Source organism: Aspergillus viridinutans (genome assembly GCF_018404265.1).
Source record: "Aspergillus viridinutans IFM 47045 DNA, scaffold_1, whole genome shotgun sequence".
NCBI lineage: Eukaryota > Fungi > Ascomycota > Eurotiomycetes > Eurotiales > Aspergillaceae > Aspergillus > Aspergillus viridinutans.
In genome coordinates, this window is record NW_025091217.1 from 4932058 (window position 1) to 4948279 (window position 16222).

General features: G+C 50.5%; 7 protein-coding genes across 7 annotated transcripts; 4 read left to right on the forward strand and 3 right to left on the reverse strand.

Moving 5' to 3' along the window:
- Positions 1-9: 9 nt before the first annotated feature.
- Aspvir_001412 (uncharacterized protein) lies at positions 10-1404 on the reverse strand (the record flags this gene model as incomplete). The annotated part of the gene is made up of 1 exon (XM_043266534.1): positions 10-1404. One exon carries the CDS (start codon positions 1402-1404, stop codon positions 10-12), a length of 1395 nt encoding a protein of 464 aa, XP_043122469.1.
- Positions 1405-2045: 641 nt separating this feature from the next.
- Positions 2046-2723, reverse strand: Aspvir_001413 (ribosomal eL24 family protein; the record flags this gene model as incomplete). Its single annotated transcript, XM_043266535.1, has 3 exons — positions 2046-2518; positions 2577-2638; positions 2692-2723. The coding sequence occupies 3 exons, from the start codon at positions 2721-2723 to the stop codon at positions 2046-2048; spliced, it is 567 nt and encodes a 188-aa protein (XP_043122470.1).
- A 269-nt stretch (positions 2724-2992) lies between these two features.
- pam18 (putative mitochondrial DnaJ chaperone (Tim14)) lies at positions 2993-3497 on the forward strand (the record flags this gene model as incomplete). The annotated part of the gene is made up of 4 exons (XM_043266536.1): positions 2993-3043; positions 3114-3187; positions 3251-3304; positions 3359-3497. 4 exons carry the CDS (start codon positions 2993-2995, stop codon positions 3495-3497), a joined length of 318 nt encoding a protein of 105 aa, XP_043122471.1.
- Positions 3498-5212: 1715 nt separating this feature from the next.
- On the forward strand, positions 5213-8249 carry atrR (transcription factor atrR; the record flags this gene model as incomplete). Its single annotated transcript, XM_043266537.1, has 6 exons — positions 5213-5413; positions 5482-5609; positions 5670-6609; positions 6680-6840; positions 6893-7456; positions 7511-8249. The coding sequence occupies 6 exons, from the start codon at positions 5213-5215 to the stop codon at positions 8247-8249; spliced, it is 2733 nt and encodes a 910-aa protein (XP_043122472.1).
- A 731-nt stretch (positions 8250-8980) lies between these two features.
- Aspvir_001416 (ATP-dependent metallopeptidase FtsH/Yme1/Tma family protein) lies at positions 8981-11694 on the forward strand (the record flags this gene model as incomplete). Its single annotated transcript, XM_043266538.1, has 2 exons — positions 8981-10865; positions 10922-11694. 2 exons carry the CDS (start codon positions 8981-8983, stop codon positions 11692-11694), a joined length of 2658 nt encoding a protein of 885 aa, XP_043122473.1.
- Positions 11695-12242: 548 nt separating this feature from the next.
- Positions 12243-13414, reverse strand: Aspvir_001417 (DUF1295 domain protein; the record flags this gene model as incomplete). Its single annotated transcript, XM_043266539.1, has 2 exons — positions 12243-12989; positions 13043-13414. The coding sequence occupies 2 exons, from the start codon at positions 13412-13414 to the stop codon at positions 12243-12245; spliced, it is 1119 nt and encodes a 372-aa protein (XP_043122474.1).
- Positions 13415-13801: 387 nt separating this feature from the next.
- Positions 13802-16089, forward strand: Aspvir_001418 (DNA topoisomerase 3; the record flags this gene model as incomplete). Its single annotated transcript, XM_043266540.1, has 7 exons — positions 13802-13891; positions 13956-14156; positions 14247-14425; positions 14490-14659; positions 14727-15049; positions 15106-15242; positions 15300-16089. 7 exons carry the CDS (start codon positions 13802-13804, stop codon positions 16087-16089), a joined length of 1890 nt encoding a protein of 629 aa, XP_043122475.1.
- Between the last annotated feature and the right edge of the window lie 133 nt (positions 16090-16222).

Consider the following 16222-nt stretch of genomic DNA (forward strand, 5'->3'; position numbering starts at 1 on the left):
CTAGACGAGCTAGTACTGGCCGTAATAGTAGTAAGGAGGCGGTTGGCCGAACATGGGTTGCTGCCAGCCGTACGGCGACGGATACACACCCATAACAGGTGTGGGAGCCGGGCGAGGACCACCAAATTGCCCGTGCCTCGCGTCTTGCGACGGGACCCTGTTGCCTACAATAAGAGACACCTGGCTTTGAGTCGGCGCTGGAGGGTCACAGGCGGTTGGACGAGCTGACGAGGAGGGCGCTTCATGCGCCGCCCCATTCAGACCATCTTCACGTTCCCTGAGTCTCCTTGCGTAGCGCTTCCTCTTGGCCTGGCTGGGTCGCTTGCGTCTCCGACTGCCAGAGGTAGGCGCGCCTTCTGCGTCGGCCTCTGGCTCTTCGGCCACCTGCGAACCTGGAGAGTCAGGGACCGCAGAAGCGGTATGGCTCTCCCAACCGGCGAGCAAAGCACACACGAGTTGGAGCACCAAAATTGGTGACAGGTTCTCCGGACGGCGGAGCACGAGGGCCCACTTCCGGGACGGGTGGAGAGCAGACGAACCGACTACATCGGACGTGCCTTGGGCGGTGTCCGTGAGTCCATCGACGACGCCGTTGGGATTGACCTTCGGCCCTTTGACGGTGCAGGAATCCAGTTCCGGGGACACTGCGACGATCCGCTGGCGCTCCAAACGAGAGATCGCTTTCTCCACCTCAGGGTGGATACTCACGAATCTCCACGTCTGTTGCTCTTCCAACGGGGCCGCAATGGCGGTTCTGGTGAGAGCGTCAACATCGGAGCTGGACACGGCAACCCCCGAGGGCATTTTGCCTTCGACCAGAGCGTCCACCTCTTCGTACAGAGATGGAGCACTGTCGGCCGCAAGGTAGTGGGCTACCTTGGGTGTACCCTCGAGAAATTGGCCGAGCCAACCGAGTTTATCTCCCAGTGCGGAAACACCAAAAGAGACAAGTCCCTTCCAAAGGAGCGCAGTGAAAGCCAATAAGCCCCATGCAACGACCAGACCGACACGAGAAGACGACGCGGGCGAGTCTGATGCCGCCGTGTCGCAGTCCACGGGACCGGAGTCCACGCAGATCTGCAACACGTCGGCCTCCTCCCACAGCGGGATAGCCACGCTGATTGTCGACTTCCGCGTGCCGGTGGCGTTCGGGAAACCTACATGGGCCGCAGGACTTGGGAAACCAGTCGAGCGGACATACAGGGACTCCTTGTGCCCAGGAGCCGTGTACGTGGAGGTTATGGCCTCCGCCAGGTCGTAGATCCCCTTGGCCAAAGCCGTTGCACCCACGGCGTCGGATATGGTCCTCACGAACCTCCCGTGAGGATCATTGTTTCCTGGCACTTGGAAGAATGATCCCCAGAGAGTGAGGAAGATAAATCCTCCGACGAAAGGTAAAAGCATTTTCTGTTCTCAACAGTAAGTTAGCCACCAACACTCAAGTGAGCTTCAAACGGAGAACAAGTAAAAAGAGCACAGCAAGGCTGCTTAATACTTTTTTTGTTATGGACTTTTCTAAAACGACGCAGAAAAGCAGTTTGATTTGCTGGTGACAGTTGTTTCGTTGGTTAACGATCAGTGTTGAGGTAACAAGCTTGGTGATGATGAGGAGAGAAGAGAGAGAACAGAGAGGAGAAGAAGAGACGAGGGGGAGGAGAGATATCTGTGAGCAACACTTACTGTGCGTCGAGGGCAAGTCTCATTCACTATCGAAAGTGAAAATCTCGACAGTGAATGCTGACAGGGGCTGGCAGGTGAGCTGGTGCAAGTGAGAGAAACACCCCATACATGAGGGACAGAAAAACACAAGCAAGCAAGAATCTAGCGTCAAGCCTTGTATTCGAATAGAAATTAATCATATATGAACACCAGGGGGGCTGGAAAGGTCACATATAGGACAAATGCTCGTCATAAGGTCTTCAGAATATGCTTTTGTGATAGAAAACGGTTGAGACACAGAAAGAAACCTAACTCCACCATGTAAACCCAAGATATCATATCTGATGAAAAGAAAAGCAAGAAAGAATTCAACAAAGAGACACCCTTTAGTCGAGGTCCATTTCCTCCTCGACGCCTCCATCCACCAACAGTCTTGTCTTCTTCTTCTGTCTGAGATGCTCCTCGCCGACCACTCTGCTTGAGATCTTGCTGACATCCAAAGGTTGACCCTCTTCTCTTTCCCGCAGTTCCTTGCGGATGAGGTGCTCGCCCCCCGCAACGACCCTGCGGTCTTCCTCGCGCTTGCGCTCGCGGGCCAGCTTGCCGCCCAGCCTGCGTTTTGTGAACGCACGCTCTCTGCGGGCTCTGATCTCCTCCACTCTCTCCATGGCCTTGATGGTAGCAGCAACCAGGTTTCTGTCGTACTTGACGGGGGTGTTCCTCTTCTTGGCGAACTGAGACAGCACCAGGGACGAGTCGACAATCATTTCCTTTCCGCGGGCGGCACGGTGAGTCTTGGTCCACTTCAGCTTTCGGGGTTGACGCTTCATCTTGAAGTTTGCATGACACTTGCTCCGACCTGGAACCGAGTTAGATATTTTGTCGTGCGTGGGATGGACGTAGAAATGGGCACTAACAGAATCGGAAAGATTTCGCATCGTTGCGGACGAAGGTGATACCCTTGCTCGGGTATACCGGCCTGTTTGAGGAGTCAGTGTCGGGTCCTGATTTCTGTAATCAGGCGGAAATTACCTGGAGCAAAAATGACAAGTCTCTACCCTCATTGTGATGTTGTAGGGACTGCTTTATTGCAAAAAGTTGTTATTGTGAAAAAGGCGGCTCGAAAATCTGTAGAAACTTTTACAAAGCTTCGAAGCGTGGAGGAGACGCCGCTAAACCTAAATAGGCATCGCGGCGGCATTCCGATTTTTATCTCGACAGCGCTCCGATTTTCTCCAGTGTCTGAACTTCGATTGCCATCTAGAATCCATAACTCATCGATATATTGCTTGTGCTGTTCCTTGCCCTGCTACGTCTTGCAGCCTACTTGAGCATGGCTTCGACTTTTGCTATCGGCCTTGGTGTCGCTACAGCGGCCTTTTTGGTAAGGAAGGAGTTCTGGATGTTCCTTTGCGATACATAGTCTGGCTCACTGTTTTCTTTCTGGTCTGCAGGGTCGCGCTGGTTTTATCGCTCTTCGTCGCTACCAGGGAGGTGTGAACGCTATGGGAAAGGCATTTTACAAGGGGTAGGTCCCATCCGTCCTGATCATATAGTTAGAACAAGTCGAGGTTGGCTGACAGGTGCTTAGAGGATTTGAGCCACGCATGACCCGTCGTGAAGCAGCCCTGATCCTGGAACTTCCGTACGTCTACCAATCCGTCCCTTTCCACCGTCCGGTTTGACTAACAAAGCTTAGCGAGCGGACTCTGAACAAGGACAAGGTCCGCAAGAAGCACCGCCAACTCATGCTGCTGAACCACCCTGATCGTGGTGGAAGCCCTTATCTTGCGACCAAGGTCAACGAAGCCAAGGAGTTTTTGGACAAGCACACCTGATGGCCCCTCTATATCGATAAATCGCTCTCGACAAAATCTAGGACCAATGTCGGTGTGCTAGGATTCTGATCTCGTTTCGAGTATCCGTTTGTCCATTGTACAAAAGATGACTTTTTGTGGGTGCATAGCGTGGCGTTTGGTTGGATTTTGAGGACGGGATATAATCATACTTATAACCCCCTGGGCTCCTTTTCGGAGATGTATATTGTCACCGCATATATCCTGACGAGATCGCCGCTCCTGACTGTTTAGGTACTTGCTTCATAATTGTACTTGACTATGCATATTCGAATCATACTGCATGTGAATCTTATCCGCCCTATTACAGTCACTGGACGCTTGGTAATAATGCGGAGAGCGATGCTGTTACTAATGAAGAGTCATGAGTCTCAATCCTTGTCAATGATCGACATTGACAAGGAATGGCTGTGGACTGCTTCACACCGAACAAATAATGACACACACTCTGCCAAGGAGATTGAAGGACAACGAATACGGCCATACGAAATACGAATACGGTTATCACCGACGGGAGGAACCGATGATAATAAACACTAACTGAACAAAGGAGGAAATTAGGCAATTGACCGGGGACTCCGTACTCTGGTAGATAGTCCCTAGTGATGGCTTTCATTGTAGATTCTTTCAAACACAACCAAGTCGTGCGTGGAGTGCGTCGACCACAGGATCCGTTTGTGATAGTCGATGGATCCTAGATCCTGGATCCCGGATGATTCATTCATGGCTCATCAAGCCATCAGAAACTCGGAAGGGGAAAGCAAATGACCACCCGCGGCACCGCCACTAGACTAACCCACCAGGTTCCAGAATGATGAAAGGCGGAACGCCAAAATCCCTAAATCCCTTGCAGTGGTTTCGCTCGGATTTCGGGGTTAACCACTTCCGTTGCGATGGTCCCGCTTAGTCGATTGTGGTTAGTTGCGGAGGGAAAGACTAGGAGAATATTCATTTGTGGTTGAAACTCTGAACCATAGGATAGGGACTATCTGGTCAGTGTCTCAGACTACGGAGTAGATAGAGTGAGAACTCTAGAAATTATTAATCAGTTGATAGCAGAAACAAAAGGAACAACGCTCAACCTGTATGGCCAGAAAGCTTCAGCCCAAGTCTTCTGTGACAGCCTGTAAGATTTTAGCTGCACTTTAGTCTCTCTACTAAGCGGACTTGGTCAACCAAAGGCAGCACCGTTTGCTACGTAACTGCAATCTGCAATCCGAACTATGATCCTCTCTTTTCCTTTCAACGAATTTTATCTTCTTCTCCTTGATGATCGTGCTTGTTGCCTACAAGATACTTAATCAGCAGCAGTTCTAATCTACAGCTGACAAGAAAGAAGGATTTTCTCATTCCCCACCTTTGAAGGTGTAGTATTTGGGCTCGCCACGTGCTTGCCTCGGAGCAAAGATTGAGTAAGCCAGTTGACCGTCTTCGATTCATCCTTTTATACAGCTTTTGCCGCCTCTACCAGCGATTTCGCGCTGGATGGCGATCGTCATCGACCATCCTTAGTCGCTCATTTTGCATACTGTTCGAATCGGAGCGGATACCAACCTGCTTATCCTCCACATTGGCCTCCGAATCTAGATACGGAAACCCCGCATTGATCAGATCATTCGAGTCAAACGCCTGTTTAACTCCACTCTGCCATTGGAGAGCTACTTGCGACAACAGGCGTCAACATACATGCAACTGCGATGGACGGTATAGGGGACGGAACAGAGAGCATGGGCTTCGATATGCCCATGCTGATGAATCAGCAGCCCCATTTGTTCGGGTCATATGGACATGATGGCTCTCCCGTCGCTCCCCTTTTCTCCAATCCCACCTTTCACGATGAGCCGTCAATCGGGACGGCGGATGATAACAGTGATGCGAAACGCAGGCGAATCGCGAGGGTGAGTGGGGACACATCTCATGCTCCAAAATTCAAGCTTCCCCCGTTGGCTTACTGTCTTTGAGGTAGGCCTGCGACATGTGTCGGAAGAAGAAAATCAAATGTGATGGCAAGATGCCCAAATGCTCGCATTGTACCAACTACAAGACGGATTGTGTGTTTACCCAGGTTGAGAAAAAGCGGAATCCTCCTAAAGGGTATGCTTACTTCTCTGCTTCTCTTCTGAATGCCTATGCTGACTTTCGCATCGTGGTTAGTGCCAAGTATATCGAGGGCCTGGAAAACCGATTAGGGAGAATGGAGTCTTTACTACGCCTTTCAGGTCTCTTGTCAGAAGACGATGGAGGAAAAACAGACCTTGGAACGCTGGAGAAGCGTCTTGCTGACCGGTATCACACAACCGGTTCGAATACTCCGCATAACCCGCATAAGATCAACATCCCCAGCCAGAGTCAGACCGCTATGTCACAGCAAAATAGCTCATCGCACCATTCTACTCCTCGCTTGGAGTCTCAATCGAGCCCACACACAGCTGCTACGTCCCCGGAATCGCAAAAGGAATCAGAAACGGAGGTTGAAGGCCTGTCAGACATGATGTGTTCCCTCGTAACAAATAATTGCGGGGAAACGCGATACATCGGTAAACATCTCAATAACTTACGTGGTGATAGGGATAAATTACTGACCGTCCTGATCACAGGTTCGTCATCAGGTTTCTCGATCTTCTCTCCCAAAGGCATCCAATGGGTCAATGAGAAAACGGGCGACACCTCATTTCAAGAAATGATTTCATCAGCCTATGTAGATGATAACAAATGGATGTACTGGAAGCCTGAAATCTTTAGCGATATATTTGCTCGCCGCGTGTTCAAGCCGTTGCCGCCGAAGGATGAAGCCATGTCGCTTTTCAAAGACTTCTTCGACAATTTCAACTGCATGTTTCCGCTCTACCACGAGCCGACTTTCATGCACCTGGTCGAACGACAATATTCCCGAGATCCTTACGAAGGTTCTGGCTGGTGGGCCAGCATCAACGTTGTGCTAGCCATCGCTCACAGATTACGAGTCATGAGCAATCTGGTCCCGCAAGAAGAGGACAGGAAAGCCTGGCTGTATTTGAAAAATGCCATGGGAGTGCTGACAGAACTAACCATGCGGAATACGGATCTTCTCAGTGTTCAAGCCCTTCTTGGAATGGTAAGTTTTAGAATGTGAAGAACGCATCACCGTAGGGTGTGCTGACAACAATTAGTCTCTCTTTTTACAGGGAACTCCAAACCCTCAGCCGTCCTTCTTCTTGGTTGCGGCGGCAATCAGACTTTCTCACAGCATCGGTCTTCATAAAAGAGGCTCTGGCTTCGGTCTGAACCCAGTGGAAGTTGAACAACGAAAGAGAGTCTTTTGGATCGCCTATCTTCTTGACAAAGAGTAGGTAGAACTAAACACAAGTACATTGCACTTGTGCTAATCTGCCACATAGCATTTGTCTCCGTTCCGGGCGTCCGCCGGTACAAGACGACGACGACATGAATGTGGAATTACCAAGCGACGATCCACCAGACAACGTCGGCAATGTCCCATTATCTGACGGTAGAAGCAAGTTTAACTTGTTCCGATCCATGTGTCGCTTCGCTACTATTGAAAGCAAGGTGTACAAACGGCTATACTCCGCCAAGGCGTCAAAACAGTCTGATGGCGAGCTTTTGAATACTATCGGAGAACTCGACAAGGAACTCGAGGATTGGAAGGACAGTATCCCACTGGATTTTCGGCCGGAACACGAAATCAAGGCTTCGCACACACCTCTCATTCTCCATGTCGTTGTCCTACATTTCGCCTATTATAACTGTTTAACGACCATTCACCGTATGTCTGTGCATCACGGTTATTGGACAAGTCGTCTCTCCAATTACGCCATCCAGGGTCTGAATGCCAGGCCCTTGAATCCTAGGGTCTTCTTATCGGCAGTACTCTGTGTGACTGCTGCCAGGGCGTCTATTAACCTAATTAAATACATTCCGCAGGGTGATTTCGCTTGTGTCTGGTGAGTGCATTGTTCTCTGAAAAAGGATATCGCTCCTAAGCTAACAATATTCAGGTTGATTCTATACTACCCCGTGTCAGCTCTTGTCACACTCTTTGCCAATATTCTCCAGAATCCCAGTGATGCTCGCGCTCGGTCAGATGTCAAGTTGATGAATGTAGTCGTCAATTTCCTGTCGACTTTGGTCTCGGATGAGTCGAACGGCAGCATCAAACGAATGCTTGGTGTATGCGGAGAATTCGAGAGGATTGCGAAGGTGGTCCTTGATAAAGCCGAGAAGGAGTCATATTCGAAAAAGAAGCGCAAATCCCCCGACGAACCGGTCAACTTCCAGCAAAGTACCCCCGAGGAGCATCCCGCACCCTCACCCTCGACGACGCAGCCCACTCAGGCGCCGTCAAGAAATGTCCCAATGTCATCGCCATTGTTCGCTGAGAATCCAGGTGATCCCGGCCGTAATACTATGGCCAACGATGCAGGAGGTTTCGCCTCCAATCGTGAAATCCCCGAAGCGACTGGTATCTCAACCAATATTCCCACCAACATACAGGCTATGCCCGGAATTGGACAGGAGTTCCAGGGCATGCTGAGTCCTGATCCGCTGGAAGGTGTCAGTTTTGCCGATCAACCACCCTTTTCGGCGACCGCAAATACTCCTTTGTCATCCTTTCAGCAGCCCTTCGTCCCTCAAGATTTGTGGCAGATGCCGATGACCATCGAATGGGACTGGGCAGACATGTCAACAAATTTCCCGGTCTTCGACCCCAACGGTCCACCCCAGGGTGGACTGTGATGACAGCCTAATAATGATTAAACCGAATAACGAATCGGACACGGCGTGGGAGGCTAATTGGGGCTCAGTAGGGCATCGGAGTTAACGGAGTCAAGCCGGGCTTTCTCTACTCAATCGGTGCGATGCACATATTTTCTTTTCTTTTCACATTCTCGGGCATAAAAGGCGTTTATGGCTTGTGAAGAAACTCGATAACACTCCACTTGCTCATCTTACCCATTGAACAATGTTCAACTTGTTTATCACGATTTGTACAAAAGAGTAGAATGCCTCTGGTCAAGGCAGAAAGGAAGGGTTGACTGCAATATGAAACACATACTCATAAACCGACGTCTTATAATATGCCTTGAACAGATGCATGTGTCTGATTTGAACGACCCGAAAGGTCATAGATAACGTGTAATGGGTTTATTTCGAATGATGATCACCTAGATCGTACTACTGTAAAGTCATCGGGTCCATCATGTCCGTTGAGATTCAGATGAGGCTTTCTGGTTGCGATGGATGAGTCAGCAAACCAGCGGAACTGCGAAAAATCCCAGGCCGACGGAAGGTGTCAATGGCCGGCGGCGAACTGCTTCCCTAAGAGCTCCTCTCAGGCCCGAACAAACATATCCTATCCTCCTTTTTCTCTCATCCAGAGCCTCTATGGCTTCCGCGGACTCTCTTACTAACTGAAGTGAGCCTAATTTAATCCTTTGACCTCGCCTTCGGGCTCATCTACCTCGACCATGGCCACCTTACTCAGACGGCCAGGCAATCTTGCTCGATATTCGAGGAGAGCCGCAGAATGCATCAATCGCACACGTCCGCTGTCTGCGCGTGTTCCACAGTCGAGATTATCATCGTTGATCACGGCCCACCGTGTTAGGACCTATGCTACTGAAACACCCGGGGGTCCGAAGCCCCCGAACGACAAAGGCGGCCAGAACCATGCAGCGACGGGACCGGGGAATGACGGCGGTAAACCTGGAGATGGGAAGACGCCGAAGGAACCAGAGTCCCCTCTTAGTAAGGAGGAGCAGGAACAAGTCCATCTATTCGTTGACCACCTGAAGAACAAGGTGCCGCCATCGCAACATCAGATGCTGGATGACATGCGGACACTGTTGCTAAGGGAGGGGTTACCGGCGGAGATGCAGCAGTTCATCAAGAAGCACATTCAATCCGGAAGGCCGGCGTCTCTAATGGATTATGTTAAGTTAACACGATACATGTCGCAACACATGACCGACTACGCCTACAAACTGAACCAGATCGAGGAGGAACGGAATAAGGAGAAGGCTAAGCCAGAGGGGGGTGCGCAGGGCGAGCAACAGAAGCAACAACAGCAGCAGCAGCAGCAGCAGCAGCGAGAGCAAAAGAAGGGACAAGATCAGGCGAACAAGCAAATACCTCCGAATTTCAGGACCTTCGAGTTCAAGTTCGACCCGGCCACGTTTCTCATCACCTCGCTTATCACCTACTATGTATACCGCAGCTTCTTTCCTGGGGAAAACAGCAAGGAGATCACATGGCAAGAGTTTAGAGCGAACTTCTTCGACAAGGGTCTTGTGGAAAAACTGACGGTTATCAACCATGCCGTAGTCAAGGTGGACTTGCACCGCGACGCGTTGGCTCGGGTATACCCTGACTCGCCGGCGTTACAGCCAAATTTCCACTATTACTTTGGTATTGGTTCCGTGGATAGTTTTGAGCGCAGGTTGGATGAAGCTCAGAATGAGCTTGGGATTCCAAGCTCCGAGCGGATTCCTGTCGCCTTCGTTGACGAGGTACCATGGCTTACCACAATTCTATCCGTTGCTCCTACACTTTTCCTGATAGGTTCTTTCTTCTGGCTGTCGAGACGTGCCGCCGGCGGCGCAGGTGGTCAAAGCGGAATCTTCGGTATGGGAAGGAGCCGGGCCAAGCGCTTCAATCACGAAACCGATATCAAGATCAAGTTCTCCGATGTTGCGGGTATGGACGAGGCAAAGGTCGAAATCATGGAGTTTGTCAGCTTCCTCAAGACCCCTGAAAAGTTCCAGAAACTCGGTGCCAAGATCCCTCGCGGTGCCATCCTCTCAGGTCCTCCTGGTACGGGTAAGACGTTGCTCGCAAAGGCTACTGCTGGTGAATCCGGCGTACCTTTTTTCAGCGTCAGTGGTTCCGAGTTCGTCGAGATGTTCGTTGGTGTCGGTCCTTCCCGTGTCCGTGATCTTTTCGCCAACGCCCGGAAGAATGCCCCTTGCATCATTTTCATCGACGAAATCGATGCCATCGGTAAATCTAGAGCCAAACAGAGCTTCGGTGGAGGTAATGATGAGCGGGAGAGCACCCTGAACCAGATCCTGACTGAGATGGACGGTTTCAACACTGCGGAACAGGTTGTCGTTCTCGCTGGTACCAACAGACCGGATGTCCTCGACAAGGCTTTGATGCGGCCTGGACGCTTCGATCGGCACATTGCTATCGACAGACCGACGATGGAAGGTCGGAAACAGATCTTCCGCGTCTATCTGAAGAAGATTGTGACCAAGGAGGATATGGATTATCTTGAAGGCAGACTCGCTGCTTTAACACCCGGCTTCGCTGGTGCTGACATTGCTAACTGTGTCAATGAGGCAGCTTTGGTTGGTAAGTTTCGAAACTTTGGCCTGTGGGTGTCCAGTAATGCTAATTCTTCTCATTAGCGGCTCGTGAGAACGCCGAGTCCATCACTATGAAGCACTTCGAGCAGGCTATCGAGCGTGTCGTCGGAGGTTTGGAAAAGAAATCACTCGTGCTCTCTCCCGAAGAGAAGCGGACAGTTGCTTACCACGAGGCTGGACACGCTATCTGTGGCTGGTATTTCCGTTGGGCCGATCCTCTGCTCAAAGTCTCGATTATTCCTCGGGGTCAAGGAGCTCTGGGTTACGCACAATATCTGCCAGCGGGGGGTGATACGTACCTGATGAACGTAAACCAGCTGATGGATCGTATGGCTATGACTCTTGGAGGCCGTGTTAGCGAAGAGTTGCACTTCGACACTGTCACCAGCGGCGCCAGCGATGATTTCAACAAAGTCACCCGCATGGCAACTGCCATGGTCACCAAGTTCGGCATGTCACCCAAGCTCAAATACATTTACTACGAGGAGGACCCTCAACAGCAACTTCACAAGCCCTTCTCCGAGGACACCGCTCGGGAGATCGACAATGAAGTCCGCCGCATCGTCAATGAGGCATACAACCAATGTCGCGCCCTACTCACTGAGAAAAAGAAGGAAGTTGGCATTGTCGCGGAAGAGCTCCTGGCCAAGGAAGTCCTCAGCCGTGATGACATGATTAGACTTCTCGGTCCAAGACCCTATCCCGACTCTGGCGAGTTCGCCAAGTACTTTGGTGCCGCCCAGGGACAGACCATTGCTCCTCCCGAGCCTACGCCGCCAATTGAAGGTTCTGAGGGTGCTAAACCGCCCTCGTAGGCGACGAACTATAGAAACAGCGGGATATCCATGGTCAGGCGAGGAGGGTGTTACATGTTTCTTTATGCCAAGATTTGTATTTATGGAATGACTGAAGCATCTCCGCTGTCTTCATATCTTATTCTCCCCGTTGGCTTTCACTTGTATCATAAATATTAGGATTTTTGCGATGTCTCTGCATTTCCCTTCCTCTTCACTCATCTCGTTCGCGTTTCGTCTTCCGATTTTAGACTCATCTAGTGTACTCCTGTATATTATGTGACGATCTAGGCCTGACATGGTGGAGTACCAATTTGACACGATTAGAACGCTATACAACTGGGGTTTCTCATACTCCTTTGAACTCTGAATGTAGCAGCATTGTGTTCGCCTTGTAACATACGTGACCAAAACTTGATATAGTGGATCCAATACTCCAACCGGAAATAGACATCAAAATTTCACTCAAAACAGACAATATATATATTAAGAAATTTCAGTCATCCAGTACCCCAGAAATTAAAAGTAGAGAGATAGAAATCCATCATCGAAACCCCAACCCTCTCCCATCACTGACTTTTCTTGCCCTCCTGCGTCGCCTGATCACCAGCGCCTGCCGACTCAGTCTCAGACCGAGGGGCCTTCTTCTTGCTCCCATTGTACTTGGGCTTGACAGAAAAACGAGGAATGAAGCGTCCCACACGCGCCTGATACTCGCTGTATTCAGGGTACTTGCCTGCACTGATCGACTCGGTCAGCCGGGTGCTTGACTGGAAAATGAGCATGTAGCCCAAAACGCCCAGTCCAGTCCACTGAATGTAGCTGTCGGTGCGGTAGCAGTTCCACAGGTACAGTGTGAGCCAGATGGCTTGCTCGGCGAGGAAATTCGGGTGACGGGACAGTGACCAGAGACCGCTAACGACGAAGCCGCGCTCCAGGTCCTCTGGTGTATATTGGCCTTTGTATTGGTCGGGGATGCGAGCTGTCTTCTGGTACTCCTTCTTTGCGCTTTGGAAGTTCCATTGCTGCTGGTCGGCGAAGTATTCGATGATGAGGAAGAAGAATGCGAGGCGTGAGAATACGAGGTCCGGGAGGCCGAACGGTTCAAACCCAGGGAGGCGCGAGAGGAGAATGAAGTTGTAGGTAGGCGCCGTCACAAGGAGAAGCAGCATTGGCTGAATGAAGCTGATGAAGGTGACGTTGAGCAGGAAGAAGAGGAACCGGTTATTAATCTGGGACTTCACGATCTCCCAGCGGTAGTCCTCAGAACCAATCTGATAACCTCCCTTGCGCCAGTAGTTGAAAGTCAATCGGACCTAAGCGGAATTAGAGTCGGCAGATACAAAGTCGTCGCGCTATTATAACTTACACTCCAGAGCAAAGTGATAACTGCGATTGTATCCAGACTCTGATTCTTAATGCCCCACATGCGCGCCCAAGCGACAAAGTGCACATTATACGCAGCCGGCAGGATACTCCAAAACCGATCAACTTGCGAATAGTTGCGGTTGATTTCCGCGGACACGACGAAGAGCACCCACAAAACCAAAGTAAACCCGAGCGCCGAGATGAACGGGTTTGTCGAAAGATAAATATCCTTCAGAGCGTCCACATCCTTCGTTGCGGCGGCCACTTGCAGCTGCGCAGGAAGCGTTGTCAACTGCGACAGGAAGGGCAGCACGGTGCGGTTGAAAGAGGCACAGTCCACAACAGAGTGAACTTGAGGAAGTGGAATCGCCATTTCGAAGAACTTCAGAACAGGTGTCGCAGTTTGGAGCTATTGCACACCCGATTTTCTTGTCGATCAAGGAGAATCAAAACATCGAGGCAAAACAACGAGATGCCATCATGACAACGCGGACGAGCGTTCCCATTGGACGGCACGCTTACCGCTTTGGGCGAAGAAGATTGGGGGGCCATGACACGGCTGCCTCAGGCGTCCAGGCTCCCAGGCATACAGGCAGAAATCTACCATCTCCGTTTCTGGAAGTTGGTCGCGTCTTTTGCGCGTCTCGATTGTTCTTCTCTACTCGAGGAAGGAATAATGTCGGGCTCATGACCAGAGTGTCAACAAGGGCAAATCGAGCATGGCATAACCGAGACTTGTTGAATCGACAGGCCATTTGCTATGCCTGTCCCAAGGATTCTCTGCGTGGCAGAGAAACCTGCCATCGCTAAAGCTGTGGCTCAGCATCTTTCCGGTGGTTCCATGCAAACTGTGAGTGACCGTTGGCTTGAGACGGCACGGGTTATTGAAGTCACATATACTGAGATAGACATAGATATCTATACACGGTAATAAATATGTGAAGAATTATTTATTTGAGTTCAATTTCGGTGACCCCTGGGGCACCTGCTCAGTCACCATGACCAGCGTCCTGGGACATTTGATGGCCCTCGACTTTGAGAGTCAATACAAAAGCTGGCTCTCATGCCCACCGGGCGCACTCTTTGAAGCTCCTGTGCGCGAATATGTGGAAGAAGTATGCAATATCAACCTCTTGTTTTCGGTCGTCAAGGGCCTGGTCACGGGTATTTCTTGAACCACGCAGCAAGGCTAACTCTGTGTATAGGACAAGAAACCAATCGCAGAAAACATTATGGAGCAGGCCAGGATGTCGAAGGCTCTATTTATCTGGACTGACTGTGATCGAGAGGGAGAGCACATCGGTACCGAAGTCCGCAAAAAAGCCAAAGAGGGAAATCAGCGTATCCTGGTCAAAAGAGCGCGATTCAGCAACACAGAGAGGGCGTGAGTGCACATGGATGATATATAGCTCTTTTCCATCAGCAATGCTTACCTGATCTGATCACAGGCATGTTCTACGCGCTGCTCGGGCCCTCATAGATGTGGATGAGAACCAAGCAAATGCAGTTGCTGCCAGAATCGAGCTCGACCTTCGAATTGGTGCTGCATTCACCCGATTGCAGAGTCTTCAACTACAACGTATGTGTGCTGATCTGGCAAATAAACTCATCAGTTACGGTACGTCGTTGGCCTACCTTTGAGCTTGTCTGTTTCCAGTACCAATCTTAGCTGACTCAATCAACAGGATCATGTCAATTCCCCACCCTGGGCTTCGTTGTTGATCGATATCTACGAGTGAAGAATTTCAAGCCGGAAACTTTCTGGGGAATTAAGGTGATGCACGTCCAAGAAAGGAAAAAGGTCAACTTCCTGTGGCGGAGAGTCCATCTTTTCGACAGGGCGGCCGTGACCGTCATGCTGGAAAGGTGTCTGCTAGCAAAGACCGCTAAAGTCACGAAAGTCAACCAGAAACCTACCAGCAAATGGAGGCCACTACCCTTGACAACGGTGGACTTACAGATGATGGGTAGCAGGTACCTTCGCATGGACAGTTCGGCGGTCATGAAGGTATGCAGTGTGTACAAAATTCTTAAGCTCTCACCGTGAGGCTCACCAAGATTTAGGCCGCAGAATCTCTCTATACCAAAGGTCACATCAGCTATCCCCGTACTGAGACGGATCAATTTGACAAAGGGATTGATTTAAAGAAGTTAATTGAGAAGCAGTTCCCCGATAACAACTGGGGTGACTACGCCCGAGGGTAAGAGTTCTTTAAAGCGAACATTCTCTGACATTACTGACTCTCTCGACTGTGAAGTCTCATCAATAGCGGGTTCAAAACGCCTCGTTCTGGACGCCACAATGACCAGGCGCATCCACCTATCCACCCGGTATGCTGGGTCTCACCAAGTGCACTGAACTCTGACGAGAAGAAAGTCTACGAGTTCGTAGTCAGGCGATTTCTCGCTTGCTGCTCCGATGATGCAAAAGGTCAAAGCACGGAGATTGAGATCCAATACGGCGAGGAGATGTTTCACGCCAACGGACTGATCGTTCTGGAAAAGAACTATCTTGAAGTTTACGTGTACGACAAGTGGGAGAGTAGCCAACAACTGCCGAACTTTCGAGTGGGTGAAGTTTTCGTGCCGACTGAAGCGAACATCTTCGAGGGCAAGACAACGGCCCCCAACTACTTGACCGAACCTGAACTCATCGGGCTCATGGACGCGAACGGAATAGGGACGGACGCTACCATGGCCGAACACATTGCCAAAATCAAGGAGCGCGAGTATGTCGCCGTTCATTCGCGAGGAAGTGGTCGGAACGCTGTAAAGGAATTCATCCCCACCCGCCTAGGCATTGCCTTGGTGGAAGGCTATGACAACGTTGTAGCCAATCTACCGGATAAACCGTCTCTCAGCAAGCCCTTCCTGCGTAAGGAGATGGAGCTCCGTATGCGTGAGATCTGTGCAGGATCCAAATCGCGCCAGGAGGTTGTTCAGGAGAGCCTGGACATGTACCGCGAGGTCTTCATTCATACCCAGAGACGTATCGATATGCTGAAGGCTGCCTGTCGAAAATACCTGATCGAGCAGGCCACCGTGTGAATTTGCTGTTGAGGACGTCTGTTCGTTGATTTGGGCGTTATGGCTAGCAGTACACTGCCTTTTGACTTTACGATTATGATACCCTTGATCGATTAGACTTTGCTTTCACCAGAGCGAATCAACATGAAAGATC